General features: G+C 34.9%; 2 protein-coding genes across 2 annotated transcripts in view; one reads left to right on the top strand and one right to left on the bottom strand.

Moving 5' to 3' along the window:
- The window catches only part of LOC110373981 (oxysterol-binding protein-related protein 9), an 84,559-nt gene that overhangs the window by 60,249 nt on the left and 8,338 nt on the right, over window positions 1-15,972 (bottom strand). The window lies entirely within an intron of this gene.
- Window positions 1-15,972, top strand: part of LOC135117859 (very long chain fatty acid elongase 7) — a 31,105-nt gene that overhangs the window by 8,187 nt on the left and 6,946 nt on the right. Inside the window, exon 3 of the mRNA XM_064038233.1 lies at window positions 4,101-4,344. Within this exon, the coding sequence (XP_063894303.1) occupies window positions 4,101-4,344 (244 nt within the window). The remainder of the gene's footprint in view (window positions 1-4,100; window positions 4,345-15,972) is intronic.

The following is a 15,972-nucleotide window of genomic DNA, read 5'->3' on the forward strand; positions in this document are numbered from 1 at the left end:
TTCCTAGTGTTGCAGGAAAACTATTAGATTATAGATTTAGAGTTAAATCCTGTCATAACTTTATTCTTGATTCTCTTCTTCTTATCGATTTAGGTCATGAAATTCTGATTATTGTGAAGGTCCATATTAAAAATATGAACCAGCTATATTTTTAGTAAAAAAGTTGACCTCCGGTGGGTTGAGCGTGACATATTTAACTTTTTTTAGGCTTGCTGTAAATATTATAATAATTTTATATTAATAGAAGTTTTCGTGGGTGGTCCTGTTTTGGGCTACTGAAAGATTTTTCAGGATAGTTATGGAACGGTTCTGTCTGACCTTTACTTAAAGATACTCTTGCTTTTTCGGCAGTTTAAACCCGAGAAGGATAATTTTAATCTTCGATTAACCTATTTTTAAATAACGACCTATTACTACAAAATTCCATTATGTATTTTATTCCTTAGCTATATGGTTTTTTATCCATTCACGATTATTGAGTACTTATGTAGAGGTGTACTCATCATTGTTAGCGTGATATACTGAATCAAATATTTTATCAGTAATTTTTCGTATTCATACATTGATAAAAATAATACAAGTCATTGACATGTTTGCTGAGTGAAATTATATTTCAATAGATCGATAATAAATTCTACGCAAACTACAAGCAAATTTCCTTGAAAACATAACATAAACAAATAATAACTGATGTAAACTTTTATAAAAATAAAAACATACATCCGTATAAACAAAAAACATGCTCAGTTCATGACACCTTCTTCAATATATGTACATAGGTACTCACTCATAATTTTTAGACGCCTAAGATATAGACAGTTCACGGCTTGTACAGTTTATTTTACCGCCGATTTGCGTAGCTCATAAATTTCTGTTTGCTATTTCTATCGCTAACGATAAAGAAACTTAGAAAACTGTTTATTTTTCAACAGACTATACAGTTTTTACATGAGAACGTAAAACGATATAGGTACAGCTGACTGGCGAAATATTTTTAATATGATCCAGATGTTTCAACTGCTCTTCGCAGAAATTTCTTTCCTTATCAGGATAATAAAATATAGCCAATGTCACCCGGGATAGTAAAGCTTTCCTTCAGTAAAATATTTTTTCAAATCCATTTAATAGTTTCGGAGTCTTTACAATGCAAACAAACGATCAAATCTTTCCTCTTTAAAGATTGATTTAAACTCCGGTAAGTGCGGGATCAAAGTAGATCATTATGGGAGATAAGGGACCTTTGCCCTAAGGCGTGTAACTTATGGGGTTTTAACGAGGGCTCTTGTCTTCTTCATCGCCAATCGATGATGGTCTTCATAATTTATGATTAACTAAAATATTAAGTTTAGTAGCCAAAACGAGAAAAAGACATTCATGGGTAAAACCGATAGCTCTAGAAACTTTTTATGGAGTGCTATAATTATATCAAATTGCCTAACTAAATAGTCAACTTTCTTCCTATCACCTGGCTATATTAAACGTTCAATTATTCCTACTTATGGGCCGTAGAATTCAACATGGCGTGACACTAGAAATTCCAACGAAATTGACTTAAAATCTCATGATTTACGACTGTTACGAGACGAAACTTGTTGTGGACTTGAGACCACACCCGCACTTTCATTCATCAGAATGTCAGGGGCTATAAAAACAGCGGTTATAAGCAGAGATGCTTTGTTGGGAATGTATCCAAAGAGTAAATAATTTTTGACACTAGAAAGCGGTAAAAGGGGGGCGCTTTGGGGGTGCTGTCTGTTTGTAGGTAACATTGACGAAAAGTGCAAATCTAATTAGCCTACATTCAAGAAACGATATAGTCTGTGACATCAAGATTAATTTATCTATTTTATATATTCTAAATAATAAAAAAGATTTCTTTTAATAGTCATAAAAATATAGTGATGCAAAGACCTCAATTGAAAATCATTGCACAAAAACGCTGTTTTCATAGCCCATAATCGCGGTCAGCCATCAATAGATTAGTCATTAGCATGAGTCATATAGCGAGTTGATTTAAAGGCGGAAACGTTGCCCATCGGATTATATGGCAACCCTCAGTTTATGGTATAATTGACCACCTATGCACACAACACGCTTTAAAATTAAAGTGAAAATATAGGTGTATGATTTTGATAGAGCGATTTGATAGTTAAATTCATTAAAATCCCTAGTAAGTTCACCCCATCAATTAGGGCTTAGGGTGAATGGGAATTTCCTAATGGCAAAACGATATGCAATTTTCCCCAGCCCGATGATCGAATCCCACTCTTAGCTATCTAACTACTACAAGTGGAAGTGAAAATGAAATAATAACGCAATTAATTAAACAAAGATAAACAAGAGACAGGAACAGCGATTAATTAAACTACCCTAAAACAACAATTCGAGACGACTCATTGTTCGTCAAAGTAATAACAAACTATGCTATTATACAAAAAGTGAGTCTGTGAGTACCAAGTGCTTGTCAAATGAATTGTAAAGGTAAGTTTCTACGACGATACAATATCTGTACGTGAACAATGCAGGTGTTTTGCAAAAAAAACCTGCCCCTTTCCTATTGTATGCGATACAGATATCTACTATAGGCTAATCTGCCTAACGGCCTGTAAATATTGCAGACTACTATCATTGTAGTTGCAACCCAGAATTAACAGCATAGCGTGCCAAAAACATTTCAGCCTAACCAGGAAATCGCCTAGCTATAGCCATACCTAATACTGACCAGTTTCAACTGGACTAGTTAGGGGCTTCACAAAGGAAATACTTAAATATTATAATCATTGATGTTGCACTTTTAATACATAAAAGACTACGACCGCAATTGTATAAACTTAGCTTCCTCTAAAAGAATCTCTAACAAAACATTTTCTACATGTTCGTTTTGTGTCACACAAGTTTCCTGCAACTGACTGGAGCAAATAAGGGAAGGAACTAATCACGCGAGGGTCTTGTACCGTGGCTTTAAGAAACTATTAGTTCGTGGCCTTAATCTTCGGAATGAGTGCGTTTCGTCGCCTCATTGGTTAAGTTTGCTTTGAACTTAATCTGTACTTTAACGATACACGTGTCAAAAGGGATGTATTCCAAACCATGTCTTTTTAAAAACGATACTAAAATAAGCTCTGCTTTGCCAAAGACGGAATTTCAGAAAAGAATATACGAATCGACAAGAATTTGGCAGTGAACCATTTATTAATTCACACACGCTCTTCAGCTCATACATTTTCGACCACCTGGCTGATTTTGACACCCATATATTTCCAGCAAATTATTCTCTAAGAGCTTTAGTCAAGTGAGGCCGAAGCGCCAACATTGACTCAGCAAGGACCCTCATTAAAGAACCGCACTTCATGTGTTACATGTGAACCCATTAATCATTCAAGCAGACCCAAACCTGGCTAAGAAGCTATTAATAAATTTGAAATTCATAGGTTTGGTCTTTCGGTACAAATTGTACGTTGGTTTGGCATTCTCTTCGCTCCTCAGACGGCATGATAAACGAAACACAATGTTGGCAGTGATCAATCACCTCCGTAGTAAATTAACATTTTCTTCAATTACTTTAGCATAATGAAAAAAAATACCTAATTGATTTTCTTACAAACCCCACGAGGATTTTCCCTTATCTCGCTCAAGTACTCAATACATCAAATAATGGAGATGTGACGATCAACCAACGGGTTGTCCTAATTGGCAATCGTTCACACGAAATTACTATGCGAATTATTCGCGTGAGCAAAATATCTGAACGCGATTAATGAATTAATCTGATCATGCAAACTCGACAGCTCAATAAGGGTTCAATATCGGTTGTTTGATCACGAGTTAGTATGATCAATGCGATGATATCATCACATATTCATGAGAACGATCGGTAATGAGGACGACACTTCTTTGTATTTCAGCGGCATTTTGTTTACCGTAGTAAGATGGCAACAAACAGACGTGGATATAAACAAATGAGCATCTGATCATGCGTCATCTTCAAGTGAAGACATAGCAGAAGCATTCAATTTCACAAAACAGGCTCAAAAGTCTGACTTACACTTTAGGAATACGTATATTGAATCTACTAATGCTCATATCTTTACTCCTTCCAGATTATGACATCAGGATGGACAACAACATACCACTTCGGCTGCATGCTACCAGACTACTCCATGAACCCAGAAGCATTGAGGATGCTCAGATTTCTCTGGTGGACAGTAATTCTGAAACTTCTGGAACTGTTCGAGACGGCGTTCTTCATATTGAGGAAGAAGGAACGACAGGCTTCATTTCTCCACGTTTATCATCACGTCAGTACGCTGATCATTATCTGGTCTGCACTGAAGTATGTTGGGGGTATGTATAAATTTTGATATTCGTCCCACTAAACTCTCTAACCAACTGAAAGTTTTTAAAACTATATGAAATAATAGGATGAAGATTACAAACAATGCATCATGTATATCAATACAGTTGGTTATAAGAATAGTCATAACAATATAAAAGGTTTTAATAATATTATTCAGTCGAATACTGAAATAAACTCATTTGAAGAAGCAACAAGCACGCAATCAGCGTGAGAATAGTTTATCCGGATCTAACAGAAAAACAAATATGTCTTCGCAATATAAACACGAGTTTGATTGAGCGTGAAGCGTAATCCAATTTTCTGCCAAATCTAAGTCATTGAGACGATTACGCTATAGAGATGACTTAATTCGATACATCAGTCTTTTCAATATTATGATCACCAAAGGAAAAAATAACAAAAAGTAGAACATATTCTAAATGTAGTGTATGTTCAGATATTTTAATATTCACTCACGAGGTTCCGAAAAACATATTTAGAAATGTAGCTCAACATAATTAAAAGCCCAAAGGTCAATATTTAAACCGTGCTTGCGCAATAACGCGTCAGCAATCCATAACCCTAGAGAATAACGCTAAACGAGTACGTAACAAAAAATAAACAACGCTTAACATTGTTATAATATATTATTTAACCGTTTTATTTACGATTCGCGTGCGAACCGGTCGTTTGACGGCGCCGTGCGGGTGAACCAATTCCGACGGGTGATTTTCACAAATTCGCCGTCAACATTTCGTATAAAAATTGCATGTAATTTACTCTTGCATGAAGATTTTTTGTGATCTTATTAAGGTTAATTTTGTTAGGACTTGGCCTACATAACCTCAAATGACGGAGATAGAAAACTGTTGGATTGGTTCATAGACGATGTTAGATTACGTTCATGCATCTAATTAGGTTTGTTTTTGTTCTATTGCTACATCAACCTTGTCTTGAATATCGTCATTAGTCCAGAAATATTTATTCTTTCACTACCTAAATGAAGGCTATGAAACCACAAAGACTTCCATTTAATCATGTTCTTCATATTGCCACAATTCGACCACCTCTAGGCCATGGAACAGCTGTGTATTTCAAATAAGTTTTCGTGCCATCAATTTGCCAGATTCCATTGATAGGCATGCTAGAAAATTGCAATTTCCAATAACAACGATGTCGATTTTAAAAAAGTCCCAGTTAAATAAACAAGGGAAATAACAGTATCTTAAATCGTGGTGGATTGTGGAAATGGCATTTTTACGATAAGTTTCATTCAACCATTTTTAATCGTCCATAAAGTCAGATGTCGGACCCGCCCGATACTTTAGGGGTGGTAAAACTACATGAAGTTGCTTTTGACGGTTTTTTACTCATCAATTGCCCAACTTCTTCCCTAGTATTTTTTACTAATCGGAGTATAAAACCGAAAGGTCCTCCTTTTAATTACATTATATAGGTATAATAGCCGATCGTGTGCTTATACAAATCTACTACTTTGGGGTCTTTTTCTAACTTCACGAAACTTTCGAACAATGGCATTTTTGGCACAAACTTAAGAAAATAAAACGTCTAAAACCTACTACCTCTAAGAAAAACGGGAGAAGAGAATTATTACATGCAAAACCATCTTGGACAACCCTAGACTGGGAATTACCATAAAAAAATATATGCCAAAAATATAAGCCAATACTTTTTTTCGGAAAACGTCGTTACATTGTGACATGTTTCCATATAATAACAATCAAGTGAACTGTTACTGACTGATTGATTCCTATTGATTGATGAGAAGAGCGCTTTTGATTGATACATTACATATCAATCATTGAAGGTTTGTGTCAAGATTCGGTTGATTTGATAATTCATGTGGCCGAAATGTTCTGTAATTTCAGTATTGAAGGGGATAAAGAGTTAATTAATACGCCAAACTGTATACTAATATAAATCTAAGTGAATGTTACACATAAATAAAGAGTGAGGAATCATTAATTGAAATGATCAACGATAATGATGATACTAAAATCAAACACTGAAGACTTATTTGCCATAATTACCAATTTGGTTTCTCGAAAGCATTTCAAAACAACTTAGATGTTATTACGTAATTTCAAAAATCTGAAAGTTTTGCACACAATTCCGATTACATAAACATCGTAAGTTGACCTTAACTACAAAAAGCGATAGCATTTTCTAAAACCTAGTCTGCAGGGTTTGCATTAAAATTCCCTGAAGTGCCTAAGCTAAGCACTTTCTGTTCGGCACCGTTCCAAGCCACACTACACTATTCAGTTTAAATATCCCAACCAAAATATGGCGTATATTTAAAGCGACTTATGTAAGAGTAGCTCCCCGATACGGCTGGTAAGGTTTTATACGACACAGATGACTGACTCGCCGGGGATGCGGACACAAAGTCCATTCAATGGGACTGCGTAAACTTTATCAAACCGCAGACACGGTCCATTCGAACAGAATAAAACATTTATTCTTCTTCTATTTGCGAATATAGGTCAGCGTTATTATCTTCGTAGACTATAAAGCAGCTATATTAAAGACAAAAGACATAAAACGATTTTGCCGCTATACAAAATGCTATTAAAAGGCTTAAGCTCCACCGGCGGGGTAACAAAACGACCACAGCTTCGTAACTTAACACAAAGCGTAACGGAGTTATCTAAAGCTGGTGGTACAATACCGCTGATCTGGTCCTTCCGTCCTAGATTTATTAGATAGTTCACTAAGCCTATTAATAAGTTAAGGTACGGTTGGCTGTTGTGTATTTTCATTATTGTAGAATCAGGTACCTTGCTAAATTAATTTTGGGTCCTAGAGTTTTCGTCCATCGCTAAATCTATTTTTATTTTCTGTATTAAACAGATCCTGGGGCTATTAGAGAGTTGATGCACTGAAACTCTTCGATGCTACGTTAAAGAATTACACCATCATTATCTAGTCCCTGAGGGTCTTGTTAAAAGGTAAAGTGATCCATCAGCAGCTTTCTTTGACCATAATAAACAAGAAGCCCGCCAATCATTCTGATTACACAATCATCCCAAAAACCACTAATGGGCACAATCCTATTAAAAAGCACGGAGCACTACAAATTCATAGCATGGGCTTGTTAATTAAAGCTAAAAAATGTTGATCATTAAGCCAAACTTGAGGCTGTATTCAAAAATCTTGACCTTTACCTAGCAGCGCAGTTAGCGTGAATACTTAGGGAAACCGGAGCGCCTACAGCTAAAAATGTACGTACCACCTATTCAAACATTTAAATTAGACTGGTCACAAGTTGGAAACGTCACTAGAGAATTTTCTGTATTTTAATTGGTTTCGATCTTCGTCTTTAATGTGGTTTACGTTTTATAATTTGGTAAATACATCTTCTAGGATTGTAGCTTGATCGAATGTCCATTAAAGAAAATGAAATACCCATAGAAAATCCAATTTTATTCTACACATACAAGAAGAAACAGCTGCGTGTATATTTTGTGCCCCTATGTTCACAAACATTCCATTTCAATCGTGGAATGAAAACAATTGAAAATAAAAAATGGCGACTAACATTCCGTAAACGGTTTTTAACCTCAACTCTCTCAACCTCAAATATGTGAGTAAAATATGTGAGGAGAACCTAACGAAAATAAAGCTGGGCATTTAATAAAAAAACAGAAAAAGAATCCCATAGATTTTTTTTTCAACTAAAGCCGATTTACCAACACTCATGAATTTAACATGATAATCTTACCGCATCCATAAACAAGACAAATCGTACTCAAAATACATAAAAAGCGAAGTTAAAATATTCCTCAATACCATTAAGACATCCCAAACGCGATAGGAAAGTTTCTCGGAACTCCGAAGCGTACATCGTGCCTCGATTGAATTACTCGACTGCTGGAAATTCTCGGCTTCCTATAACCAATGAGTTATGGGTGTCGCCCTCGTTTCATTGAACGTTAAATATTGGACTATTAGCTGGAACCAATAGGGTATTGGGAACACGATATTGGTTAGCTACGTGCTATGATAGATGTACGGTAGAACAACATGGTATAGCGAATTTAGGCTTTACTGTTCACTCCAACAGTGAAGTCATCAATGTAGTGACAATGCGTATAAATAAATACTGCAGTATAATTTGACGCATTGTTGAAGTAGAATATTTCGCTAGGAAAAATAAAATATATTTTTCAATACCGATAGTAGTTTTCAACTCCTGGAATTCTTAAAAGGAGTACACAACACCTTAGGGACAACTTACAGAAAGTTTATGGACGCTCATCTCTTTTGGAAGTTTGGTAGAAACCTAAAATTAAGTTCGGAGTTCGTCCGTTTCCGTTGGCGAGAAATCCCATAGGGAAGTTTCATGGAGACCAACAAGATAATATTCTGCAGACTGATAGCATCTAGGATTGCTATTGTGTGAGTGCGTTCTTGTATGTTTATAAGCACAGATAGGAGCAAAGGGTGATGAAAATATAGGTCGCACGTGTTGCGTTTCTAGTTTCCTGCTGTGTCTAGGACAAGTCCTAATTAAAACTTAATAGTTGGCTTCTTCTATAATTTACAGGCAGAGTTACATATAGTTTTATGTACAATTTTACTTGAACAGTAATTTGTTTGAATCGTTTACCAAGTATCAATCAATTGCTTAGTGGACTCGTGGATAAAACTAATTCGATACCAATTTTCGCATCACTTTCAAAGACAGCAATGAAAAAGACCAAAGTTGAATTAGTTTACTAGGATGAAAAAACAATCTCCTGAATAAAAAATTAGTCATTAACCACCCTATAAAATCTAGAATCATCAAAACCTGTAAATATAGATGCACCTCATCACTACCAAGCTACTAATTCCATTCGTCACGTGTTATCTAGACGCAGCATAAGCGGGTTACTGCCATAAAGCCCTGTCAATGGCACATGCATGCAGATAATAATGGCCGATGTAAATGGAGCAATGGCTAATGGACTTCTGTGTTACGTAAGCTAGCAATCTGATTTGATATTTTTTCCATTTACAAGGTGATTTAAAAAATAGACTGTCGTTTTTCAGAAATATCTTTTCGGAAAGGTGTCGGTTAAATTCAGATAACTCCAATTGTCAGTTGCAAATTATAACGTTCATACAAACCAAGCAAATCAGTAACATGATCCACTCAAATTGTTGAATACGAGTGTTCCTCAATTAATAGGACCTTATTTCTGGGACTACCGAAAAAGATTTTCCTTTCTTAAGGCAGAGGTGAAGTTCCTCTGGTATTTGGACCTTTGTATTTAGTTTTAGATTTGGGTTATTAATACTTCAAATACTACTCTGCCAGCGCACTAATGATTAAACATAGTTAATAGTGATGGGAAATACAATTCAGTGCAACCAAGTTTTGGGCAATACATCTTACGTTCCGATTGACAACGAACTGGTCTTGTGTACCAATTTCAACCGAGGCACAAGAAGTTAAGCCAATGTTCTATAAATACTGCAATCAATAAAGGTTACCGGAGTCAACTCTGTTGGCATGTTTGTTTTTATAATGAAAGTGGGGGTATACTACCCCATGAGAAAAACTGCGCCGATAGATTGGCAAAGATTACTATTGCGTTTCTAGTTGAAGGAAAGCGTTAGTAACACAGGGTCATAAAGAATATACCATAGTTTCCAGTAATCAGAGATTTAATGTATGCTTTTACACCAAAAAACAAACATACAAACATACAAACCTACAAACATACAAACATACAGGTGAAGCTAATAAAAAGCGTGTAAAAATAATAATTGGGCAGGTAAAGGCAGAAATTGGAAAAATGTGACTGGTCTTAACGACGCAAATACGGAATCTCTTACTGAAGAAAAATACGTTTCTACGAATACGAATATCCGGAATGCATCCTCAGGTTTTCCCCTAATACCCTTCTAAGTCCCTCACATTGCAAGCCTCATAACTTACCAAATAACTTGAGCAATATACAGCAGCCACTTATAACACAATAACAATAATACAAACAGACAGCTTATGTTAATCAATCAAGAGCAATCAACGCCACAAGATTAACAGCCAAGGGAAACTGTCCGAAATTGAAGTTCCATCATCAATCATCCAGCTTATTAAACTTTTCGTCCTGGTGATATAATCGTAACGTTTAATTTTGCGTATGCCAGAAATCTTCCATCATTTTCAGTATTGTTTATTTTTGTATACGGTGATTTTTCTTTATAAAGAAAATGAGGACTTGCCTGTTTTCAATTGCATATTGCATCAAACTTACATGTTCTACTCAATAGTAAGAATACCTATGCCTAATGCCTACCAACTTCACTCTTGCATTCGTAAAGACACAAATACGATGATTCTCCAAGTAAAATCCTCAAACAAAACGCAACATTTACGACCAATAAAAGAGAACACCCCACGTTTTTGCTTCATGTCTACGTTAAACACAAATTCAGACATTACAGGGTTGCGTCAGTCATAATACACACGATTTATGTACTATCTGATACAATATTGGCTATCAACGATTTGATCGCTTCGAAGTTATGAAGCTAATAAACGCTAAATCCGTATAAGGCTATTAGCACATTTTCTACAATCAGATCTAGTTACAAGAAAATTGGTGTCCATTATTTCAAGGAAGACTTTCATCTTAACTCAAAAGACGTAATTGGTATTGTTTTATAACAAAGTAAATCAGAGACTTGCAAAACCAAGTCCAGGAGGGTTTCCAAGGAACTGGGATCCAATTAAGTAAATTATACAATTTTGGAGGTTTTACCTTGTTGGACCTTATAACCAGGTCATTATTATTCAATTACGTCTGTGAAAAGCTTTGGGATACATTCCGAGGGTCCTTTTGAAGACCCGAGTGAAATGATCAGCGTGTTCAGCAGAGTGAATTTAATCTTACGATCAAAGCAGGGTTAAATTGAGAATAGCCTTCAGCTAGTGTGAGGATAGTGGTACTTAAAATTAAAAACTGATTTCGTAATAGTATATGAAACTACGAACTGACTAGATTTATAACAGATTTTGTATTTTCCTCAAGAACTTTTTAATTAGTTATATAGCTTACCTACAAAATAACTTAGATACAACGAAAAGTTATTATACAAAATTTTAACCTTTACCCAAAACTAAACGCTTAATCCGAAAGGACCAAAAACTTTTGGAGGACCAATCAGAAACCTAACTGAATGTTAACATGAATTTGGAGCCCTGTAGGTATTGCCACTTTACCTACATAATTGCTGTTCTCGCCGCACAGATCCTTAAACGTCAAACTTTGCCCAAACTACGAAATTGTGCCTCCTGTTTGTTTGGAAACTTAAGACTTTAATGCCTTCGCTTAGAGAAAATTGGAAAACAAATTGAACATTTCAAATAAGTACGTGATGTTGTAGACATTTTTGTGACTTCTTACTCATTAAAAATACACAAGGAGAAGCTACGAAGTTGTTCGTCTTATTTAAATAATTTATTTGAAATGATTGCTTCATAAAACTTAGTTCATTTTAAGTCCCCTCCTCCGTTGTTTGTTTTACTCAACTCACATATATCCTATACTTAAGCCAACGTCTGACCAAAAAACGAAGATGCAAATACATAAGCTGACCCCATTTGCAGTCCCTTAACCATATTATCCAAGACTTAGCTATATTAGCGAAAATAGGGAGGAAAAGTCTCCTCTTACTTATTGGCATTCCCTTTTCAAATACTCAATGGCCACAATTAATTTACATCGATCAACATCAAATGCCTAAAGGCGCCAACCTCTAGCTATTTGTACAGAATTTTGAATGTTCTCCGGACGGCCCGTAAATAAAACATGGGAGGTTTTATTTAAAAACATGAAAGCCTCGAGCTTTCGTTTGCACCACTGCTAAATATAGAAGCGTTATTAGGTATTCCTTTTGTTTCTTAGCCTACGTTGGATTCATTCTTTAAAATGGACCGTGTCTGCAGATTTGGACCTTTTAATTAAGGACTTATGACAAAAAAAGAACTGGTGTATTAGCGTGGGTGATTTATTCTCTGTGAACGAAGTGGCCTCCATTACCATTTCTAAATAATGAACTTATAATTTTAGCTTCTTTACCAGGTTTCATTATCTGAATTACCTATAGGTAGCATCAGAAGTTACCCTACCTTTCAAGTCTGCGAATAAAGGTTCAGTAACTGTGGCTGTTCAAATTAATGTTTGCACTTTGTTTTATGTTTCTCCTTCATTTGTTGTAGACGTTAACAACTTTTTATTACGTAACATACCTGAGTAATTGCAAAGTATAGCTTCTACTATTTCGCCAATAAACCTCTGGTTCCTGCCCTAAAATACCGTAGGACCTTATTAACAAATAATATAATATGGATCGGTTCGGAAACTACAATTGAACGCGACACAACAATGACTAACATCGAAATTGACACATACTGACAACTTGATTGACTCTTGTCGCTACTTAGTGAACTAAAATGACAGTCAATTGAGTGCTAAGTATAGTTTCATTAATCACATTTTGATGTGTGCCTTCTATAATGTCCATATTAAGCGATTGATCATCATGCCTTGACGTCGCTTTGCCCTTTTAGATCTATCATCGTCGTAGGCATATAGCAATAGCAAAGGCATATAGAATTCTACAGCTATTGAAAACATACTAACTTCTTTTGCTATGGTTGACATTGACCCAGTCCGAGGCAATGGTATTTTTTCGTATACATAGAACAAGGTACAGTCACCATATTTATTTGCTCAATTGGTATATGTGATTATAACCCGATTTCGATAAAGACCAATTCAAAAACTATACATGTCTGAAATGAATCTAATAAAATTAAAAGCCCAAATAGGTTTTAATTGTGTTCAAAACCATAACCAAGTAAGACTAAAAGAGGTTTTATCAAAAACTCCCTTTATTAAAAAAAAAAAAATCTAGCGCATAATCCAGCCAATGATTCAGAAAATTGTATGCTAAGAGTAATGCATAGGCATGGCCACGTTTTTTCTTGTCAAGATGAAACCCTGTGACCCATATACAAGGTTGGCCATATATCAAGCCTTCAGAGGTATATTTTGCTTGTTGCGAATTCTGAAGGGAATGTGGCGTTTTGTTTTGAGGTACACAATGCTTTGATGTAGTGCCCGTATGTATTATATGTTTGGGTCTGTAGATTTGTAAAGATTTGTAAAAAAGATGAAAATGAAGACCACGTAGTTGCAAATATTAAAAAGTTGGATAGATTATATCGAGGGTTCCCGGGCTAATTGGTTTAAGCGACATTTTTGCAACTTTACAGGAGAGCCATTTAAAGTTTGAAATTTCGAAAAAAAATTCATAACAAAAAAACTTCTGCAGTTATTTTAATGGGGTAAACGGTATTGAATTTTAATTAAAAATATCTAGTTGTTGATGCTAATACCAAATAAAACGGACCTTTAATTGCAAAGATAAATGTCGCTTAAAACAATCCGCCCTTTTTTAGAAACAGGAAAAACGATTTAAGTGACTTCATAACTACAATTGGCTACAGGGAAAAAAAATTAAGCGACGACGCATTCTATTTACAGAGTAAGCCAAAAAGTATGAAGTAACGAAACCCAAAATTAATAGAACCAAGGTATTTATCTCAACTACCAATTTAGACCAAAATGACTGACAGGCTAATTTACTTATGTGACATGTGACATTGAAATTGTAACGTTTAATGTTTATGTTTATTTACATCTAAGACTTTCAATGGCTGATAAAACAACCTGGATATATCGCAATCGCCAAAAATCTAAGGTGCTTACATCGAATAAATAAATAAATAAAAACAACACAATATCAATCAAAGTATTTATTTAGATTTATAATCATTATAGACCAGTCTCAATAGGAACATCAAATAATATTTATTAACTTTTTAGTCTTAATCAACAAAATCAGTTAAATTTTAGTACTTTGTATTATAATTAAGTAAAATCAGTCTCAATGTGGGAACGTCGATTATAATAAAATTGTTTATGACCTTATTCATTAGTTATCCTAAAACTTTACTGAGTTAAAGTATAATTAAAAATAATAAACTTGTAGTAACATGATAACAATAAAATTTTAAAATAAAAAAAAATATAAAATCAACAAAGAAACTTCTCGTATTCATAAAACACAGCTGCTGCTGAAAACAATAATCAAGTGTAATGAAAAATAATGCAGGTACTTAGTTGTCATTTTCATCGACATCCTCTATGTCTGTGTCTATTAAACATTCTTTGGTAGTATTGCTATGTTGTAGATTTAAATATTCCTTATGGAATATTTTGGGTATAACCCCAGTGTCACACAATTTCTTCAAGTCCATGTATTTGGCTTTGGTAATCGGTAAACTTGAATTATATCTACTATTAATAGATCTAGGTCTCGCAATGATTTGTATGCTCTCTTCTGGTGCATCATCTTTCATGGATAATTTAACTTTCATCTGGTTTGGGTGAGATTTCTTAAATGTTGCTATACGGATTTTACTAATTTTACCAACAAGGTTGCCCTTAAAATATTTGTCAGACAGCTCATCAAAATCTAAAAAATCCTCGTGAGTCAGATTTTCAACAATATAAGGTGCTGGTTCCTTTCTTGCTAGCTCACTTATTGTAGCCCATTGCGAAGGAGCCCAGACAGTAATATTTCTTACGGATTGTTCGATTGTAGAGTGTATGCTATCTACCGACATTTCCGTGTGGCCAGGGAGAAGGTAATTCATTTGAATTGTAAGTAAATTGGTCGATTTCAACAAAGCATTATGTATTGCTGCGAGGACTATTTTGTTCTTGTTTTGTCCTCGGCGCACTCTTGAGTGAGACTGAAGCGCCCGCGCACGATAGTCCAGTTGAAAAATCACGATTTTTGACACCCGGTCGATGAAATGAATATGGTATCATATGACATGGTTGAAATGTACCATATTAAAATTTTGTGATTGAAAGACCGACTCGTATTTTTATGAATACTGGCAAAATGTTTCATTATTCATCATTAATTTTATCATCAGTATTAAACGACACACATTTAAAAAAAAAGTAGGACTAAATGGTTTAACGACCAAACAAAACATCTGAACGAAAACGACTATTTGCTTTAAGTAGCACCCTGCGTTCAAAATAGATGCAGCCAAAAGCGTTTAAGCGACAAACCTGTCTTATTTGGGTCACGGACTATTGGTTTAAGTGACATCACACCGTGTGATTAGTGGGAAGGCAAAATGATTCAAGTTACTTCTTAATAAAAAAGTAGATACAGGAAAAACGCTCTAACTCACATTGACTTATTTATGAGAGTTAGGGTGACTGGTTTATGTCTCGGTTATTATTATGATGTTATGGTTCAAGTGCATAATTTAACAAAAAATGCAAAATCCACGTTGTTTAATACACTGCCATTTTGGAATCACCACGAAAATAGAATTGTTTCAAGCGCCAAAAAAGTGCTCCGATTTTAATGAAACCGGCACCATTCGACGGAGAAAAATTCGCTGATTCCAAATATATATGTCACCGTAAGATTACAAACATCGTTAGATTACAATCTATCTCGAGAGATTGTAAACTGTCGAATTATTGTGAACCGTAACATCTGATTACAATTTAACGCATTATTTT

This window comes from Helicoverpa armigera, chromosome 15 (genome assembly GCF_030705265.1).
Source record: "Helicoverpa armigera isolate CAAS_96S chromosome 15, ASM3070526v1, whole genome shotgun sequence".
Lineage (NCBI taxonomy): Eukaryota > Metazoa > Arthropoda > Insecta > Lepidoptera > Noctuidae > Helicoverpa > Helicoverpa armigera.